The following is a 22,195-nucleotide window of genomic DNA, read 5'->3' as shown; positions in this document are numbered from 1 at the left end:
TAATTATGAACAAAATGTACAGAGGCGTATTGCATTCAAACAAAAGAATAACTTTGGCTGTTTTTCCGAATTAACGAGATAATTATCTTGTTAATTTGGAAAAACAGAGCCGAATTTATTGTTTTGTGTGAATGCAATTCGCTTCGGTAAAAATGACCTAGAGCAAAAAAAAAAAAAAAAAGATCAAATTTAACACTGAAACAAACAAATCAACAAAAAAAAGAACAAAATTATCCACAAAGTAAACAAAATAAATGAAACTGAATACCAACAAAAACTACACACACAAAATAAACAAATGAAACGAACCAAATATAATAAACATACAAACATCAACACAGAAAATTAACAAACTAAATCAATCTTTTAAAAAAAATGGTTGAAATAAACAAAACTGAAAATAAACAAACTGAACAGAAAAATGAACCAAATGTTCAACACGACAGCGAATGAATGGATTGTGAACTGATTATTGATCAGTGTGCTTTCAGCGGTGAACAGAGGAAGAAGCAGAGGTTGAATTTTACAGATTCTAGAGCAGACAGTGAATGCCACAGGCCTGAGGTCTGAGTGTGTTTACTGACAGAATGTTGTCACAGTGAAGACCCCCCCCCATGACCCCCCCCCCATCTTTAACCTTTCAAATGGAAAACAGCTCATCTTCATAACCCTGATGAATTATAGATCTGATCTATTATTAATCGGCCCCGTCTATTTACTGGTTATTTATTCATCAGTTCAACACATGAACCCAAACAAACAACAGAAACCGTTGTCGTCGCCGTGGAAACACGTCTTTATTGAACACATGTGGTGATTTGTAGAAAAGCAGCAGTGAGTTACAGCCAGGGTTGTAGAGGCTTCTAGAGCATGCAGACTAATCCTGTACAGGGACACAGGAACCAGACCCCCTACCCCCAAACACCCCCCCCACCACCACCACGGATCAGCCTCCCATTCATATTCAGCTCCTCCTACATTGCACAGGCCCAGGATTATTCATATTCATAATTCATGTGTGTGTGTGGGGGGGTGTTATGTCTTATCAGCGGCTGCAGCTTTAACTTTTTTTTTTTTTTTCCTTTTCTTGCAGCTTTAACGTCAACTCTGCGACACATCAGCGTTTACCGTCCAAACGTCTGGAACCAAACACACAATGTCATGGAAACACAGACTTCTATTAGATTAGAAAAAAGAACACAAACATAGAATACAAACTACCACCAATTAAGAATTCACAAAAAAAATATGAACAAAACAATTCATAAAAAAACAACATGAACAAACTCCGCCCCCAGTGCATCGTCCCCTCGTCTTCATCTGAACGCTGAAAACTCAAACTTAACGTCAGAAAGTCAAGCTCCAAAATCCAACAACGAAAAATTTACAGATTATTATTATTATTAGTATATTTTTTTTATTTTATTTTTTTTTACTTTTTTGTCTTTTTGGTTCAAACACAAAGTATCAGAAGAACTGAAACTAAGTCAAACTGAACCTGAAGATTTGAACAAAAACCTGATGGATCCTGGATCTAAACCAAGGGCATCAAACAGGTTCAGGTTCAGTTCAGGTTCCACATACACACACATACAGTCCGATTAGATTTCAACTGGGTCAGAACCAGGAAAATATTATCATTCTAACCTTTAAATAATGACAACCCCACATTTTCTCTTTGTTTTTCTGGCATAAAAAAAAGTAAAATTACATGAAAATGTTTACATTACCAAACTATACTTGTACAAAAAAATGTGAATAACCTGAACAAATATGAACAAACAGAAATGTCTTAAGAAAAACAAGTGCAATTGGACCAATATTCTGCCTGTTATTAAATGTTTTGTGCGATTGTAATGCACGTGTGAATGATAAACTGACAAACCGAGGCAGAACATTGTTGAAATTGCACTTGTTTTTCTTAAGATGATTCAAATTGTTCATGCTATTCAGATTTTTAAGGAAAGTTTGTAGATGTAAACCTCATCATGATATAATATATATATATATATTTTTTCTAATTTTCACTGTTATTATTTGACTGGTTCGGCCCACTGGAGATCAAATTAGGCTGAATGTGGAACTGAACTAAACTGAGTTTGACACTCCTGCTTTAGTTCATCATATTTCTGAGGGTCTACAGACACTGCCCCCTTGTGGTCTGGACTAGATTAGCTTTAGAACCCTCTGGAAAGTCAGTTCAACTATGTCGTGCATGAAAAGGTTAAAATAATTAAATCACTGACATCTCTTCAGGAACAGATTAACTCTGTGTTTATTTATTAATTTGTTAAATATGTGAAGTTTGATTTGCAGAATTTTAAAGACACTGTTTCTATTTAAGCTCCAGTTCATCTCATCTGTTTTCTTTTGACACAAACTTCTTTTCTACTTTTCTATTTATTTCTAAAGGTAAACTTTAATACTTTTTTTTATATATACACACATCCATTTATGCAGACTTAGTTCAACCTAAAAATCCTTCAAGTGTCTATAAGTGGAAAATACTGACGCTGCCTAACAGTGTTGGCTGTTCATCTGAACTCATGAACCCGTTCAACTCCGGTTCTTCTCTGTGGTTCGGAGCGTCTGCGTTCAGGAGGTCGGACCGGAGCAGACGGTACTTTGGTGAATGAACGTCTGCACGTGCTCAAACAGCGGGTTAAGGGGAGGGGGGGGGTCGTGTATGTACATCACCAGCCACTGGTCTCCGAGGTCTGACGGTTCACAGAGGACGTCGGACGCAGCAGTCTGTGACCTCTGACCCCTGACCTTTCAGAGGTTTTGATATGATGCGTTACTCCAGGTGTGCAGGTGAACCTGGTGGGAGGGGTTTATTGCCGCGGTGACGGACGCGGATCAGGTGGTGGATCCTAGTCCACCTGATCTGCAGCCATCAGTGGAGTGTGTGCTGCCCCCGGAGGTGACAGCAAGGCAGTGCAGGTGTGGCTCAGGAAGAGGGAGGGGCGGGACAGAGGGTAGGGGTCAGAGGGTAGAGGTCAGAGGTAAACAGTCAAGGTCAGAGGGTAAAGGTCAAAGGGGAAATGTCAGAGGGTAGAGGTTAAAGGTCAGAGGTAAACAGTCAGAGGGGAAACGTCAGAGGGTAAAGGTCAGAGGTCACAGATAAAAGGCAGAAGGTAAAGGTCAGAGGTAAATAGTAAAGGTCAGAGGGTAGAGGTTAAAGGTCACAGATAAAAGGCAGAGGGTAAAGGTTAGAGGTAAATAATCAAGGTCAGAGGGGTAAGGTCAGCAAATAAAGGTCAGAGGATGAAAGTCCGAGGGAAAGGTCAGAGGTCAATAGTAAAGGTCAGAGGATAAAAGTCAGAGGGAAAGGTCAGAGGTCAATAGTAAAGGTCAGAGGGTAAAGGTCAGAGGTAAACGGTAAAGGTCAGAGGTCAATAGTAAAGGTCAGAGGTTAAAGGTCAGAGGGTAAAGGTCAGAGGTAAACATTAAAGGTCAGAGGTTAAAGGTCAGAGGTAAACGGTGCAGGTGGTGGCTGTTCCTGGTTCTACTCGTCACAGCCCAGCAGCTCCATCCTCAGTGTGATCCGTTCGTGCCACTCCCACGGCAGAACCCGAATGTATCGGCCGTATATCGGAGGATCGAAGATGTTCTTCTTGTGAACGTTGTTGTCGCTGTTACCGGGGAAGATCTGCAGAGGACAGCCAATCAGAGACGAGCACACGGTGAGTACACTGTTCAGTTAGAGCGTGTTAAAACCTGCACATCTGGACCGAAGACAGTCTACATTTAAACATCCCATGAACATCTGCACAGTCTGCACCACACATCTGTTTGTATATGAACCAGGACATGGACAGGGGGTTCAGACGTCTGGGTTCTAATGTCTGGAGGAGGACTAGGTTCATGGTTGTGCAGTCTAAAGGTCCTGTGGGTCCAGTACAAATATACAATTTAGTTTGACATTGGATCATTTTACTTAAATTCTCTTTGTATAAACCAGGGGTGGTCAACCTGCAGCTCCAGAGCCTCATGCGTCTCTTCATCCTCCTTGTAGTGGCTCCTCCCTTTACTGCGCTCAAGCCAGCCGCTAGCATTTTTGTTGTGCGCTACTCATTCAACAGTTACGGTAGATGAGCTGCATGGAGCGAATGTGCTTTCAAAAGTAAGGGCTCATTTCTGCTCTACATCAGGGGTGTCCAACCCTGGTCCTGGAGAGCCACAATCCTGTATGTTTTAGATGTTTCCCTCTTCCAACACACCTGATTCACATGATCAGCCCATCATCCAGCTCTGCAGAAGCCTGAGAACGACCATCAGGTGTGCTGGGAGAGGGAAACATCTAAAACATGCTGGATTGTGGCTCTCCAGGACCACGGTTGGACACCCCTGCTCTACATTAAAAACGCAGACGGACGGACGGTTCTGTCCATACTTTGTTTATTACTCACATAATTCTGTCCATTTTCCAGGAGCTTGTGGATGTGAAACCAGACGGAGGATATGGAGCAGAACAACTGGGAACTGCAGTGGCAGTGTTGAGTTTTGAAGAGAATCATTTCCATAAAGAACAATACTTTTCATTGAGTGACTGTATGAGTATGAGTACTGTGTACTTTTGGAGTAATCCTACAACAGATTCCCTTCCAAGCTACAAAAGTGTTTGTTTTTCATCTGAAATAGGCTTTAAGACTAAATTCAGTGATGAATAAAATTATTTTTTCCAATAAGTACCTCATGAATTTGGTATTTTTGGTATTAGTACTTCATATACTATAAGCACAAATACTATGAAATACTTTTACTGTGTACTTTCGGAGTAATCATACTCCAGAATCCATTCCACACTGCACTTGTTTGTTGTATTCAGTGGTTGTAACAGTAAAATGTAAAAAAAGAATAAAACTTTTAAAAGTTTGTAAGCTCTGTTATTTTTTGCGGCTCCAGACTATTTTTTTGTGGAAGATGAGGCAAAATGGCTCTGACTGATAATAAAGGCTGCAGAGCCCTGGTATAAACAATTAGAAAAGCATCCAAAACCTGCTGCTGATTCAGTCCTGGTCTGAATTTGGTTCTGCTCAACAGTGTTGGTCCTTCCTGATATGAACCTGAACCTGGACCTGGATTGTGGTCTCTCATTAATTTGAAGGGTTTAGTAATAGCATCTACAGACTGTACTCATGAGGTCTGGTCCAGACCTGATGGTCCAGACCTGATGGTTCAGACTGATCTCATACAGTTTCTATGTGAACCTTGTCTGTCCTGGTCTTTTCGTCCTTCATGATGGTCCAAGACTGTCCGTCGTCACTGTGAGCCACTTTGAACGCCATCACAAACTGGACCGAGCCAAAGTCTTTGGCCCCTTGAGTGATGATCCCTGTGACCTTCTTTGGAGACTCCAGGTCCACCTGTGGGCCAAAGGACAGGCTACTGTCAACCGGTTTATTCAAGAATTAGTCTCAAAAACATCCATTATTACAATTTGTCCACATTTAAAAAAAAATAAACACAGAGTAAACAAATCAAAAGTACAACAGAAGAAAGCAAACATTTTAACAACCCTCATCTACCCCCCCACCCCAGCCCCCACCCCAGCCCCCACCCCAGCCCCCATCCCAGGACTTATGACGTATCACATGAAGGGAGGCCAAATAAATACTAATTATATTCAGGTTGAGTTACCGATATATCATTGAAGGGAATGACCAATCTGATTAAAGTGGTGTAGTTTAGTAAAAGGACAGTCTAAATATGAATGACACCAGGGTCCACATAGTCCCACCCCTCAGGTCTGGACTCATTCCCTCAGTTCACTCAGTCCTGTTTCCTCCAGTCCAGTCCAGTCCAATCCAGTCCAGTCGAGTTTAGTCTAGTCCAGTCCAGTCCAGTCCAGTTTAGTCCAGTCCGGTCCAGTTCAGTTTAGTCCAGTCCAGTCCTGTTTCCTCCAGTTCAGTCCATTCTGGTCCAGTCCAGTCTGGTCCAGTCCGGTCAAGTCTCTTACCTGCAGCCACTCAGAGCGGTTATTGGTGGCAGCGGTCCAGGCGTTGGTCTTGCCCTGTTTGTCCAGTCGGGCGTACTGTGGGTACCAGGTGAAGGCCTCGATGCCCCAGGTCCGGAAAGTACTGGAGGCCGTGATCTGCTGGTCCGAGATAAGACGGGACTTCATACCCATGGGCTCTGAACAACCTGAGGACGAAGAACCCAAACACACAACCTGAAGAACCCAAGTACACAACCTGAAGAACCCAAGTACACAACCTGAAGAACCCAAATACACAACCTGAAGAACCCAAATACACAACCTGAAGAACCCAAACACACAACCTGAAGAACCCAAGTACACAACCTGAAGAACCCAAATACACAACCTGAAGAACCCAAATACACAACCTGAAGAACCCAAATACACAACCTGAAGAACCCAAATGCACAACCTGAAGAACCCAAGTACACAACCTGAAGAACCCAAGTACACAACCTGAAGAACCCAAATATACTAAACTATAATGAAAAATCCAAAACTATTGGAACCTTGTCTGGTACTGCAGTAAAAGCAGTAATACCACAGAGTACCAACAGATGAGAATGTGATTGGTTTCAAATGAGTCCCCGTCTGTGTTTCCTCAGAATCATGAACATGTGACGTGTGTTTTCTTGACTCATTAGTCACATATGTTCACATGTTTCTGATTAATGATTCAGTGTTTGGAGAACGGAGAAATACGGCTTCAGCGAGTGAAAACTATGAGAGGAAACATGACCTGTGGACTTCACAGACACTGTGAGAGTGGAATGTTCAACACCATGATGAGGATGATGATGGTGGTGGTATGCAGCAGGGCTCTCAAAGTCACGTTCTTTCAGGTTCCACATTCAGTCTGATTTGATCGAACCAGTAAAATAATAACAGAATAACATAAATAATGACAACTGCAAATTTTTGTCTGTGTTTTAGTGCAAAAAAACCCCATTAAGTTATGAAAATACTTACTTTCATAAACTATCCAAACAAAAAAGATGTGAATAACCTGAAAAAACCTGAAATTTCTTCAAAAAAATCAGTGCAATTTTATCAGTCTTCTTCCTCCACTTCTCATTAGTCCATGTGCATTCTGGATCAGATCTACAAAGACACTAAACACTGAGGAACAGGAAGAAAAGAGTTCAAACTGGACTGAATTTAATACAGACATTTCAGGTTGGGCACATTTGTTCAGGTTAGTCACATTTTATTGTTACAGGAGAGTTTGGAAATGTAAATATTTTCATAATTTAATATTTTTTTGCGCTAACATTTGAAGTTGTCATTATTTACAGGCATAATGTTAGGGGTTTTGGGGGGATTTTTGGGTGATTTTTAGGTGATTTTTGAGTAATTTTTAGGTGGTTTTAGGGTAATTTTTGGGTGAATTTTGGTGATTTTTGAGTAGTAACTTATCATTTCTACATGTGCATTCTGGATCACATCTACAAAGACACTAAACACTGAGGAACAGGCAGAAAAGAGTTCAAATTGGGCTGAATTTTCTTTAGACATTTCAGGTTGTTCATATTTGTTCAGGTTATTCACATTTTATTGTTACAGGACAGTTTGTAAATGTAAATATTTTCATAATTTAATGTTATTTTTTGCACTAAAACAAAGACAAAAATTGGAAGTTGTCATTATTGATAGATATAAAGTATTATTTTTTTCACATCAAACAGAAGAAAATCTGGAATCATTATTTCTTGTAGGATATTTGACTGTAAATTGTATTGGTCTGTATGTGGAACCTGAACTAAAATGAATCTGTGGAACTCTTGCACTTTGTAAATTCATCCCAGGGGCCGGATTGGAACCTTTGGTGGGGCGCATGTTTGAGAGCCCTGGTATGCAGTATGCTTACCGTTCAGTTCGCAGCCCACCAGCTCCAGCCTCAGAGTGCAGGCTTTACGACAAACCACCGGGATGATGCGGATGAACTGAGCGATAATCGGAGGATCGAACAGGTTGGTTTTGCTGCCGTCGTTGTCAACATTTCCAGCAAACACCTACAAACACAGAGCAGGTGAGAACCATATGGAGTCAAACAACACACAGACATCCACTGGTGAACAGGGACCTGACATTTACACTACGTTCAGATGCAGACGAATGTGACTCAAATCTGATGTTTGTGTCCATATGTGACCTGGATCTGATCTGTTACAGACAGTCTGAACAGCACTAATCTGACCTGGACCACTGTCATATGTGGTCGTAAATCTGACCTGGACCACTTTCATATGCGGTCCTAAATCTGACCTGGACCACTTTCATATGCGGTCCTAAATCTGACCTGGACCACTTTCATATGCGGTCCTAAATCTAAAAGAGATACTTTAATAAAGAAAGAAAATACAGTTCTTCATCTGTTCATGGTCATCAGATATGACCATATTTGGATGTTCAGAGGCTCCATAGTTACCATGGAAACACCGTCATCTTCTATAACACTGATTCACCAGTAAAACCCATGGAGTTGGATCAGTGGACACACTGGGTTTTACATTCACTTATTTATATCTTTGCTGAAAAAGTCACTTTTTCTTCAGTTTTCTCTGTTTCTGATAAAATAATCCTCATCTGTAATCTGAGATTTAATGAACTTCTACATGATCAGTGAATTAGATATAGAAAAAATACATGATTTTCACTGAAGAAACACAAAATAACGAGAATAATATTTTAATAAATGGTGATAACTCACTTAAGAAAAGTTAAATAGAGAGGAAAATTTATTTGGGAACTGCCACAAAAGTAACACTGCAGCTTTATGGGTTTTGTGGTTTTGTAAATTAAAGCACAGCTCCCTCTACTGGTCAGTCAGAGTATCTGCTCAGTATTGACCAGGTTTTGTCTTCAACACTGTAAACTTTGAAGCTCATAGTGTGATGCAGGGCTGTCAAACTCATTTTAGTTCAGTTCCACATTCAGCTAAATTAGATCTGCAGTGGACCGAACCAGTAAAATAATGACATAATAATGTAGAAATAATGTCAACTCCAAACTTTTCTCTATGTTTTAGAGCAAAGAAAGTACATTTACATTATGAAAAGGTTTCAATCTACAAACTATCCTTTCAAAAGATGTGAATAACATGAACAAACTGAAAAAATAAGTGTAATTTTAACAATATTCTGCCTCAGTTTATCATTTACACATGTACATTAGAACTTACAGATCACAGTGGATCTACAAACACACAAAACGTTTAATTACAGACAGAATATTGTTAAAATTCTACTTACTTCTCTTAAGACTTTTCAAGTTGTTCATATTTGTTCAGGTTATTCACATTTTTTTTGTGAAATTATACTTTGTTTTGTTGTAAATGCATGAAAATATTTACATTTACATAGAGAAACTTTTGGAGTTGTCATGTTTTACTGAATCCTGCCCACTTGAGATTGAATCAAGGTTATTATCGTTAACGAAAACTAACGAAATGATGAAAACTAGAATTGAAAAAACATTTTTGTTAACTGAAATAAGTAAAAACTATAATTCAAAGAAAAAACGAAACTAACTGAAACTGTATTGTGTGTTTACAAAACTAACTAAAACAGATAAAAATAATGGATAAAATTCCCTTTGTTTTCGTCTTTGTCAACGTTGGATTGATACGAAATCGATTTATTTTGCTCTAGCAATTTTAGCTAGCGGCACCATATGACACTTGACGGTTAATTACTTGTGTTCACTTGTGGTTTCCAGTCGTCTTCTGGTCCCCACTCTACCTGGAAACATGGAGACTAAAGCAGCAGAGTCCTGTCTGGGATTTATTTGAATACGACGACAGAGAAGAAGAGAAAAGAGACCACTGACCTACAACTAAACTACAACTGACCTACAACTAAACTACAACTGAACTACAACTAAACTACAACTGAACTACAACTAAGCATTTAGAAAAAAATGAAACCTAATAAAAACTAGCAAACCTGCTCTAAAAATGAATTAAAATGAACTGAATTAGAGAAAAAAAGTCAGAACTAAATAAAACTAAACTATAATGAAAAATCCAAAACTATTAGAACCTTGGATTGAATTGGTCTGAATGTGGAACCTGAACTAAAAGGATTGTTAATATCTTAGTGTAATTTTTGCATTTCACAAATTCATCCCGTGGGCCAGACTGGACCCTTTGGTGGGCTGGATTTGGCCCCTGGGCCACATGTTTGACACCTGTGGTGTAACGTGTCATCGTACATCAGTGTTGGGAATAACAGTGTTAAAAATGGCGGCGTTACTAGCACAGTTATTATTTTCCAGTAAGGGGTAATTTAATTAATTACTATTTGAAATGTTAGAATGTCATTACCATTACCGACGGTGAACTGTGGTGCATTACTATGCACTGAGATCTAACAGCTGTTCTCTGTCCTGACTCGCTCAGCCACGCAGAGGTGTGACGTTCAAGGATGAGTGGAGTCTTTTGAACGGTTCTTTTCAGTGAACGATAAGAACCGATTCGTTGCGAGCCGTTCGTTTATGTACTGTTCTTCTATTCAAATCCCCCACACATCCTTCATGCTTCACCTGTGTGTCCATGAGTCTGAGTTGACCACGCCCCCTTCACCTGAACCACTAATGACATCTACCAGTTTGAGTTGTCCGCAGCGCAGCCCATTCACTTGAACGCAGCAACGTGTGCAGCTAATTTAGGGGAGGAGTTATCAGCTAATTTAGGGGAGGAGTTATCAGCTAATTTAGGGTAGGAGTTATCAGCTAATTTAGGGAAGGAGTTATCAGCTAATTTAAGGGAGGAGTTATCAGCTAATTTAAGGGAGGAGTTATCAGCTAATTTAAGGGAGGAGTTATCAGCTAATTTAGGGGAGGAGTTATCAGCTAATTTAGGGAAGGGGTTATCAGCTAATTTAGGGGAGGAGTTATCAGCTAATTTAGGGAAGGGGTTATCAGCTAATTTAGGGGAGGAGTTATCAGCTAATTTAGGGGAGGGGTTATCAGCTAATTTAGGGGAGGGGTTATCAGCTAATTTAGGGGAGGAGTTATCAGCTAATTTAGGAGAGGGGTTATCAGCTAATTTAGGGGAGGGGTTATCAGCTAATTTAGGGAAGGAGTTATCAGCTAATTTAAGGGAGGAGTTATCAGCTAATTTAAGGGAGGAGTTATCAGCTAATTTAGGGGAGGAGTTATCAGCTAATTTAGGGAAGGGGTTATCAGCTAATTTAGGGGAGGAGTTATCAGCTAATTTAGGGGAGGGGTTATCAGCTAATTTAGGGAAGGAGTTATCAGCTAATTTAGGGAAGGAGTTATCAGCTAATTTAGGGAAGGGGTTATCAGCTAATTTAAGGGAGGAGTTATCAGCTAATTTAAGGGAGGAGTTATCAGCTAATTTAGGGGAGGAGTTATCAGCTAATTTAGGGAAGGGGTTATCAGCTAATTTAGGGGAGGAGTTATCAGCTAATTTAGGGGAGGGGTTATCAGCTAATTTAGGGAAGGAGTTATCAGCTAATTTAGGGGAGGAGTTATCAGCTAATTTAGGGGAGGGGTTATCAGCTAATTTAGGGGAGGAGTTATCAGCTAATTTAGGGGAGGAGTTATCAGCTAATTTAGGGGAGGGGTTATCAGCTAATTTAGGGGAGGGGTTATCAGCTAATTTAGGGGAGGAGTTATCAGCTAATTTAGGGGAGGAGTTATCAGCTAATTTAGGGGAGGGGTTATCAGCTAATTTAGGGAAGGAGTTATCAGCTAATTTAGGGGAGGAGTTATCAGCTAATTTAGGGGAGGGGTTATCAGCTAATTTAGGGGAGGGGTTATCAGCTAATTTAGGGGAGGGGTTATCAGTGAGTCTGGCTGACTGAACACATTTCCTGCTGTATCCAGGAAGAGCGACTGAAAAAAGAGCAGATGTGGGATTAACTGGAGGAGCATCTGCTTCTATAAATGCACATATGCAGTAATGTGGTGGAAAAGCCGGGCCCAGCCGGGCCCTGGTGGATCCCAGCCGGGCCCTGGTGGATCCCAGCCTCCCCACAGTCCTGGTTTTCTACCTGTCTGCTGTCCTACTCTATAACTAGCTCATGAAACATGCTCAAAAATCAGTTTCCTTTTACATATTTGAAGGCTTTTCAAAAAAGTAACGCAATAATTACTTTCCCTGGCAATTAATTACATTTATGAAGGAGTAATTCTGTTACTAATTCAATTACTTTTTTTGGGAAAGTAACTAGTAACTATAACTAATTACTTTATAAAAGTAATTTGCCCAACACTGTCGTACATGCATGATGACCAGCTCACTGAGCGACACTAACGCCCTGTTCAGATCTGCAGATCCTGACCTGGTCTCTGCTCTGGCCGTCTCCTCTGTACATGGTGAAGGTCCTTCCGTCCAGACTGGACGCCACTTTGAAGGCTTTGATGAACTCGGCGGTCCCCATCCGACTCGCCCCCTGGGTCACGATCCCGGTGAAACGCATCTTCCTCTGCAGGTCGATCTGGATTCACAAAAGTACACTAGACCGTCAGTCCACAGTCTGACAGGTCACACACAGACATGAAGGTCCGAGTCTTCCAGTCCAGACCTGGATCCAAGGGTTCCGGTCGTGGGCGGCGGGGCTCCAGGCATTCACCAGGCCTTTGTGGTGGAGTCGGGCCAGTTCTGGGCCCCAGCGCTGCAGACCCAGAAGACTGTAACGGACAGACGAGGCCGAGATCTGAGACTCAGCAATGCCTCCCCCCTCCAGACCCAGCAACGAAATACAACCTGAAAAAACAAAATACTACTGCATGAAAATAATAATAAAAACCAATACAACCTGAAAAAACAAAATACTACTGCATGAAAATAATAATAAAAACCAATACAACCTGAAAAAACAAAATACTACTGCATGAAAATAAAAAAAACAAAACAAAAAAAAAACAAAAAACAAATACAAACTGAAAAAACAACATAGTACTGCATGAAAACAATAAAAAACAACCAAATACCACCTGAAAATTGTGAACACCAGATTGGTTCCATTATATCTATGGTTCCGTCATATCTACGGTTCAGCCATATCTATCCTCATTCTTCACAGAACCACTCATCAGTTTTCCTTAATCCTTACGGTCTTCAGACATGTATTATTTGAATGTTCCCAGAGTTAGGACAGAACTGGAGAACCGACCCCTCAGATGGAGCAGAAAACACCTGACCTCATGTCAGTCTGAGCTGTTGGTTCTGTCTGAGGCACTAGACGACGACAGTCAACTGGACAGTGTCTGTGTTTTCACTGTTACAACTAAAGCTGCACTTTACAGACTGTCAAACTGTTCTGTTATTACCACAGTAATAATAATAATAATACTCCATTCGAGTGTTTGGATGGTGCTGTCTGGTGGGACTTACGCAGCTGGCAGTGTTTGCCCACATATGGAGAAGGACAGTGACACTTGAAGTCTCCGTCCAGGTCTCTGCAGGTTCCTCCGTTCTCACAGGGCTGACCGGCGCAGTCGTTCACATCTGGAACCCAAAGCACCACACAGGTGAGGAGCAGGGTCAGGGGTCAGACCGGACCCGGGTCCAGTTCCACTGAACTATGTGGGTTCTGTGCTTCAGTGTTAGTGGACTCATGCATCAGCTCAGATTAAAGCAGCAGCAGGTTCATGCTCAGATTCAGACAGAGGCTGGAAAAGTACAGAATCAAACCAAGAAACCAGAGGCACAAGACCACAGTGTCCTCCAGAAGAACAACACAGACGGCTCACATCAACCTGTTTGGGCTTTTATGTCACTGTTTCATCTGCTTAGGCTGATGGAAGGAAAGAAATGATGTTAATTCACCTCTGACGCATCAAAACTAAAGCCTGTCTTTAAAATGACAAAACCAAAACAACTAAATCAAAAATAATATATTTACAAAAAATAATCAAAACCAACATGTTTAGGAAATATAAAAAAAGAATTAAGATGTTTTATATCATATGATTATATATATTATTATTATTATTATTATCATCATCATCACAGGGGTCAAACATGAGGCCTGGGGGTAAAATCTGGCCATTGGGATGAACTTGTGCAATGCAAAAATTACACTGAAGATATTAACAATCAAGGATGTGAAACTCATTTTAGTTCAGGTTCCACATTCAGACCAATGTGACCTGAAGTAAAATAATAACAGAATAACCTATAAATAGCGACAACTCCATTTTTCTTGGTTCTAGGTTCAACTGGACTTAGTTTTGCTCTTTTGAAGCAACACTAGTCCAGTTGATCCTTCAAGAACTACCAAGAAGAACAATGACCCGGGCAAATGAGAAGATGAATGAGAAATTGTTCTCATTTTAATTCCAAACTCCAAATTTTTAACAATATTATGCCTGTTACCAAATGTTTGTGGAACACTGCATGTAATGCACATGCACAAATGATAAGTTGAGACATAATATTGTTAAAACTGCATTTACTTTTCTTACAGATTTCAGTTTTTTCAGGTTATTCACGTTTTTGTTAAAGGATAGTTTCTAAATGTAAATATTTTCACAATTCAATATTTTTTATTGCACTAAAACGGGGCCCAAAACCAAAAGCAAAGGATCCAATCCGACCCGTGGGATGAATTTGTAAAATGTGAAAAATACAGACAATATTAACAATCAATGGTGTTCAAATCATTTCAGGTCAGTTCAATCTAAAGTGGATCAGACCAGTAAAATACTATCATAATAATCTATAAATAATGAAAACTGCAAATATTCCTCTTTGTTTTAGTGTAAAAAAAAAAAAAAAAAAAAAAAAAAAGTAAAATTACACAAAAATGGTTACAATTACAGACTGGCCTTTTACAGAAAAGTCTGAAATGTGGAATTTTAACAATATTCGGCCTGTTTTTAAATGTTTTATGTATTTGTAAATCCACTGTGATCTGTATGTTCTGATGCACATGTATAAATGATAAATTAAGGCATAATATTGTTAAAATTGCACTGATTTTTCTTCAGAATTTTCAGGTTGTTCATATTTGTTCATGTTATGTTCAAGTACAGTTCATAGATGTAAACATTTTCATTATAGAATTTTACTTTTTTCACTCAAAAACTTACAGAAAACTTTGGAGTTGACATTATTTATCAGTTCTTATCCCATTATTTGTATTATTTTTTTGGTCCGGCCCACTTTAGAACAGATTAGTCTGAATGTGGAACTGAACTAAACTGAGTTTGATACCCCTGATTATTATTATTATTATTATTATTATTATTATTATTATCATCATTATCACACAATTAATTAAAATGTGTTATATCATATGATTATAGATTAATCATATGAGTATTACCTAACACAATTAAAAATATTGTATTATAATGTGTATTATGTTACACACTCATAATTATACCTACATAATTATTTTATAATGTTATAACATTGTCTAATGCAGGGCTCTCAAACTCCTGTTCTTTCAGGTTCCACATTCAGCCTGATCTGATCTGCAGTGGACCCAACCAGTCAAATAATAACAGAATAACCTAGAAATAATGACAACTGCAAATTTATGTCTGTGTTTTAGTGCAAAAAACCCCATTAAATTATGAAAATACTTACTTTTATAAACTATCCAAACAAAAAAGATGTGAATAACCTGAAAAAACTGAAATTTCTTTAAAAAAAAAAATTGTGCAATTTTAACAGTCTTCTTCCTCCACTTCTCATTAGTCCATGTGCATTCTGGATCAGATCTCCAAAGACACTAAACACTGAGGAACAGGAAGAAAAGAGTTCAAACTGGACTGAATTTAATACAGACATTTCAGGTTGGACACATTTGTTCAGGTTAGTCACATTTTATTGGTACAGGAGAGTTTGGAAATGGAAATATTTTCACAATTTAATGTTATTTTTTGCACTAAATCAAAGACAAACATTTGAAGTTGTCATTATTTACAGACATAATGTAATACTATTTTCCCCATCAAACCCAGTAGTAAATCTGCAGTCATTCTTTTTTGTGGGTTCTTCTGCTGTTCTTATTGGACTGTAGATCAGATTGGTCTGGATGTGGAACCCACACTAACATGAGTTCCACAGCCTGGACTGTGGAATTTATACACTTTGTAAATTCATCCCAGGGGTTGGACTGGAACCTTTGGTGGGACGCATTTGGACCCCGGGACACATGTTTGAGAGCCCACAAACAAACAAACAAAATAACAACAGTATAAAGTCCATATACGTGTGTGTTAAATGTAAAAAACCTCCTCTAGTGAAGTCATGAGGTATTTGTCATTCTCTGAACCATGTCAACTGTGTTCTGGTCTAATGTGTGTAATGCTCAGTTTGACCTGTAGGTGTCGCCTTCTGTTCAGTCTGCTGGAAAACACATGTTCAACTTATCTGAACTCACTCTGATCCGTCAGATCTGATCAGATTTAATCCTGTTGAGTCTAAACAGAAGGATATCCACAGAAATGTCATTGGTTTGTGTGTTTCTGTCCAACACACACACACACACACACACACAGCGGCGGTCTCTGCCCACGGGCTGACTATAAATAGAGCCGTGTCCAAACAGTCATTCCACACTGAGGAAACACACTGTGGATAACGAGCTGCAAACCCTGGATCACTTTAATGACCACAGGAACACGTCTGTAGGAGGGAAACTCAGCTCAACACTGTGTCAGACTGCACAGACAAGACAGTGGTCTAAACATGGTGCAACTGTTCTCTGCAGGACACTTTCAGAAGGACAGATGGACAGCTTTCAAATCCTCTCTCTCAAATTTGGACTTGGTAAACATAATTTTTTTCAGACATCTCCAGCTCCGTCATTACTTTGTAAAGGAAATACAACGTTCTATGACAGAGACTCCCTCTCACCTAATTCAAATACTGGTGGACGCCTGTAAAGGTTCCAGAAACAAAAGCATCACTGGTAAAATTTATACAAATGTGAATTCAAAAGACAATGAGATATATTTTCACACAAAAAAAATCAATGGGAGAGGGACCTGAACGAGGAAATACCAAATGAGATCTGGTCAGAGGGATGGAAATCTCAAAACTGGACTACAAACTCACTATCATGGAGGGGTTTTTGTTTCAAATGTCTGACCCGTTTCTTTATTACACCTGTAGGAAAATCCCATTTCTCTGGAGTTCATTTTTCTGCTGGAGGGAGTGTGGTCCACTGGAGGCAGATCAAACATGTGTTCTGGTTTTGTCCTCGTGTTGGAGGCTTTTGGGGAGAGATGATTAAACTGATGTATTCAGTTCTTGGAGTTCATTTTCATATGCCATTGGCTACTTTGGTTTTTAGCATTACCCCAGAGGAATTATGTAAAAGTGACATATCTATTTAGAATAGTGCTTGCCGCAGGCAAAAAAGCATCACCAAATATTGGCTTAAAAAGGACCCTCCCTCAATCTCCTTGGTGATAAAAATTGTCAACCAAATCCATTTAATGGAAATGATGACATACAAACTCCGCCTACAACAACATAAGGGTGTAAAGTACTGGAAAAAATGGGACTTTTATTCAGTCTGTGGACAGTAAACAGTCTGTAAATGTCTGAATGGACCTGGGACCATTTCTGTTTGTTTTGTGTCTTATATTTAAACAATAAAAAATAAAGTACAAAAAAAAATGCACAGACAGACAAACCCACAGACAGACAGATACCAGCCTGAGCTGAAACCCACACCTACAGACCTACAGTCCTACAGACCTACAGTCCACCTCAGACTGGACCAGAAAAACACCAGGAAGTCAGCTTTAAACAGGCCATGAGGACTGGAACAGGCACTGCTCCAGGTGTCTGGTCTTGGTCTGATCAGGCTCAGGCTCAGGACCAGGACCATTCTGACCAGAGATAATCCATTTCCTGACAGGCAGCGAGGCCCAGATATAGACTAAATACTAATACTGCAGGTGGACTGCATCACATTTACAAAATGAGGAGTAGTTCACACTTTTCTAAACACTGCTCCATGTGGAATATTCAAGTAGACCAGGTTTATGTTTGGACCAGGTTTATGTTTGGACCTGCTTCATGTGTGAACCTGGTCTGACACGTGTGTGAAATGTCACATGTATGTGATGACTCCGTGTAACTGATTGAACAGTCAATCATCAGCTCAGACCACAGGAGCCCATCAATACAGATCAATACAAACCCTGATCAATACCCACAGTTCAGTCAGTGTTAACAGTCATCTGGTCTAGACCTAGACCTGGATAAACTATGGTTCACTACGGGACCTGGATCCAGACCTGAACTATTGTTGTTTTTTTTTTTTTTTAATCTCCAGAGGAAATGACATGTGAAGAATCCCCTCCTCACCGTTGCCATGGAGCTGCCCTGAGGCATCATGGGTATTATGGTCAGCAGGATACCCACAGTGACATTATCTGACAGAGCTAACAATGCCCGCCCCCATACTTTGTCCCTCCTCCTCACTCACACCCCACCTACCCAGGAACTAACTTTGAGTCTGAACTTTCAATCTTTTCAAAAACTTAAAAAAAAAAACTTTTGGAAAAAAAAAAAGGCAAAAATCAAAAGAAAGTCACATGTAAAGAACACCTGGTCAGCAGGACAACGATCCAAAATACATCAGCGAGTCCACCTCTGACCGAAAAATAATGCAGACTTTGGAGTGGTCTAGTCAAAGTCCTGACCTGAATTCCATTGAGATGCTGTGACATGACCTTCAAAAGGCGCTTCATGCTCCAAAACCCTCCAATGTGGCTGAATTACAACCATCCTGCAAACATCAGTGGGACAACATTCGTCCACAGCGCCGTCAAAGACTCACAGCCACTTATTACAAATGCTTGATTGCAGTTGTTGCTGCTAAGGGTGGAACAAATGGTTATCAGGTTCATGGGACAGTCACTCTACCACACAGGGACATGGAGGCTTAGAATTAATAATAAACTCTAGGCCTGGAACGGTACACCAAATTTTCGGTTCGGTATGTTTTCAGTTTTGAAAGCCACGGTTCGTTTTTTTTTTTTTTCCAGTTTGATACGGAAAGAAAGAAAACCCCTCAAAATGTCTTTAATGCATTTATTATGAATTTTTGAACATCTTTCCCCCAATTCTTAGAGACAATAGAATATAGAAAAACAGGAATAATATAATTCTGCTGCTATAAATCAAATAGAAAATAAAATAAACAAAATATTACTAAATGTATTTTAAACATTAGTATTGCACTTTTCCTTGAAAGGTCGTCTTAACAAACACCCAAAATCAAATCACAGTTCTGTCAGTTGTTTTTTTTTTTATCTTATATCTGCTGATATTTCGTATTTCGGGTCAATGTGTGCTCCTTCAATATGTCCGTGTGGAACTTGCGTGGATTTAAAGGTCTGCATCGAACGGCGTTTTTAGTTCCTTTTTCTTTTTCCAGTGATGAAAGTGAGGAAAGAAAAAAACCCTGAACTTTTCTGCACATTTTATTCTGCATGCTCTTAGGTGCATTCAGTTTCCTGGAGCCAGGACCACTTGAACTTATTTCTGATTCCTGCCTCACACTTCAGTTCGTCCCCACGCTGAAGAATGATGAATTCTGACATGATTTCACAGAATATTTAGACCAAATACACTGGCAGTAAAATACTCAAAGCGAATCTGCCATCTTGTCTCCAGAGACGTGAAACGGACCACGTGTCATCAACGGACCAATCAGAGCTGTCGATAAAAGTTCCGCATTGTAAATGAGCATCTCACTGGTCGAGACAAATGGAGAAGAAAGCAATATGGCCGCGCCCATGAGACAGACCCAAATAAACATAATTTACACTTTTCAGAGCGATTTATGGGTAATTTTCCAGTTGAAATGTTGCCAAATCAGACGGAAATGATCCGGACACATTTAATTTACCGGAACATATCCTCAGTTTTCGGAAAAAAACGGATTTCCGGCAAAAACCGGAACACTTTCATCACTGTTTTTCTCAACATACTGTGTCGTTTGGGTACAGCTGTGTACCAAACCGAACAGGTGTGTACCGAAACAGTTCGGTTTGGTATGTGGACTGTTACAGGCCTAATAAACACCTTCAATTATAAACTGCATTTTGTGTTTACTCCTGTTATCTGTGTCAAATGTTTCAGATCAAACAAATTTAAATATTAAAGTGTGACAAACATGCAAAAAAAATAAGAAATTTGGAAGGGGGCCAACACTTTTTTACACCACTATGTGGTCCAGGTCTGAGTCCTGTGTCTGCAGGTTTTCCTCAGTCCAGCGTCCACTATGTGGTCCAGGTCTGAGTCCTGTGTCTGCAGGTTTTCCTCAGTCCAGCGTCCACTATGTGGTCCAGGTCTGAGTCCTGTGTCTGCAGGTTTTCCTCAGTCCAGCGTCCACTATGTGGTCCAGGTCTGAGTCCTGTGTCTGCAGGTTTTCCTCAGTCCAGCGTCAGCTGATGTGTCAGGATGTTGTTAAACTGATGTTGTGGTTTTTCTTTGTGCTCAGCTCATTCTCAGCGTATCGAGCTGCAGCGCCAACAGGACTGGCATCAGCCTGACCCTGAAGGTTTGAGAATGTGGGAGATGGACCGGACAGATTCAGAACAGAGGCTGAAACCTGACCCAAACACAAGCCGCTGTGTTTTAAACGGATCATGAATGTGGATAAATACGTTTCCAGAGTCTGTGATGAAGGCCCAGTAGTGAGCGTTTACAGTGTGAGTCTGAGGGTCTGGTTTGTCAGCGTTAGGTCTGGGTTAGACATTCATGTTAAGGCTGAGCTGAGACGGCACACATCATTAACCTCCTTCTCCAGAAACGTGACCAGAAACATGACCTGTTTACCCAAATCCCAGAAGAAAACAGACTTTGTGGACTGTGGGATTTGGGGGAAGTGGAAAATTAATCCCATTTTCTTTTGTATTGTCGTCTACAGGTCCTAGGTTAACGACACATCCTGGATCAGAACAGATCCACCTGAAACCTGGACCTCCTCAGGTGGAAAAGGTCTGCGTTGGTGTGACTTTGGAACTGTATTCTGATCGGACCTGGTCTGGATGGAAAAGAGGTGAATGAGCGTCGTCTCGCAGACAGAGTATGTTTGTGTAGATGTGTTTGTTCATGCAGCCGAGAAACAGCACGAAAACCTGGATCTGAGAAGGACAGAGATCAGAGCTGCACCGTTACCTGTGGTCGACTGTAAATCTGCCCCCTGGACACCTACAGCACAAAAAACATCACATGATCAGGGTCACATGACCACATGTCACATGACTAAACAGGCTCAGGTCCCCCTGGTTCTGCTCTACAGTCTGTCAGTGTTTGTTTCATTCGTTCTTCTTCTTTTTCTACAGCTTCCCTCAGTCTTGTGTTCATCACATTCTGCTCCACTTCCTCCCTGGCCCTTAATGAACCTGCTGGGACTCAGTGTTGACGGGTCAGGCGGTCTGTGACCAACACAGCGGCTCAACACACGTCACATATGTGTTCGTGTAAACACCACAGATGACAATGACGACAGATGGACAGACTCTTTAACTCTACCTGTGCTGGTCATGTTTATGGGGATAATTGTGTTATGTGTATTATTTATAAGCAAGAGAGGAGCAAATAAATAAATAAATAAACCGGCACAAATGCACCACACCGGATCTTTTTATTACATAAATTATGGGCGGGGGCAGAACCTATGATTGAGTGAAAGGAAACAAGCAGCAGTCAGTGACCAAGATTGAGTGGATTTGTGGGATTTCTGCATTTGTTGATTGTGCTTGGGCTGGGTAAAAAAATCCATTTGATCGATTTCGGATCGATTTCTTTTTAATTTTGTGTAATCGATCAATGGTGGATGAGATTGATTTTTCAGAGCAGGACCATGAGTAAATGACCTGGAAACTGCCGATGCGGAAGCGCAGCCGGCTCCGTCTCATGAGCCCCTCGTGGAGGTTGTGCTCGCGACAGTTCTGGCACGGGAGGAACATGGAGGAACGGTGGGGAAAACCCCTCTGTTGGAGGAAGGGTGGGGAAAACCCCTCTGTGGGAGGTCCTCCCACCTCAAACTGGAACCCACAGTGCGGAGGAACTGGCTAGCGGAGGCGGGTCGCGGAAGCCAGTCGTTCTAGAAATATTAACTTCCATCACCTCCCATCCAGCATGTCCATGTGGGCCCCAGAAGGGTTACAACTGGGCTGAATATAAGGGTCCTATTTGGGTTTGTCTGCAGTTTCCATGGTGACCACACGTTTGACCAGATCAGAATCAGAATCAGAGAT

The 22,195-nt window shown here is 40.5% G+C and overlaps 1 protein-coding gene across 3 annotated transcripts in view; it reads right to left on the bottom strand.

Annotated features, from left to right (window-relative positions):
- Window positions 1-2,259: 2,259 nt before the first annotated feature.
- LOC115421210 (lactadherin-like) overlaps window positions 2,260-22,195 on the bottom strand; it is a 67,832-nt gene continuing 47,896 nt past the window's right edge. The window contains exons 4-12 of one of the 3 annotated variants that reach the window (XM_030136984.1): window positions 21,111-21,143; window positions 13,347-13,460; window positions 12,535-12,716; window positions 12,292-12,447; window positions 7,851-7,995; window positions 5,963-6,147; window positions 5,214-5,369; window positions 3,472-3,652; window positions 2,260-3,213 (exon numbers count right to left, since the gene is read on the bottom strand). In XM_030136984.1, the coding sequence (XP_029992844.1) occupies window positions 3,509-3,652; window positions 5,214-5,369; window positions 5,963-6,147; window positions 7,851-7,995; window positions 12,292-12,447; window positions 12,535-12,716; window positions 13,347-13,460; window positions 21,111-21,143 (1,115 nt within the window). In that variant the 3' untranslated portion in view covers window positions 2,260-3,213; window positions 3,472-3,508. Of the gene's footprint in view, window positions 3,653-5,213; window positions 5,370-5,962; window positions 6,148-7,850; window positions 7,996-12,291; window positions 12,448-12,534; window positions 12,717-13,346; window positions 13,461-21,110; window positions 21,144-22,195 lie in introns of all 3 variants that reach the window. The other 2 variants (XM_030136983.1, XM_030136985.1) reach the window with 2 other exon arrangements.

This window comes from Sphaeramia orbicularis, chromosome 6, assembly GCF_902148855.1.
Source record: "Sphaeramia orbicularis chromosome 6, fSphaOr1.1, whole genome shotgun sequence".
Classification (NCBI taxonomy): domain Eukaryota; kingdom Metazoa; phylum Chordata; class Actinopteri; order Kurtiformes; family Apogonidae; genus Sphaeramia; species Sphaeramia orbicularis.
The sequence above is the reverse complement of the archived record's forward strand: the minus strand, read 5'-3'. Positions and strand labels throughout refer to the sequence as shown.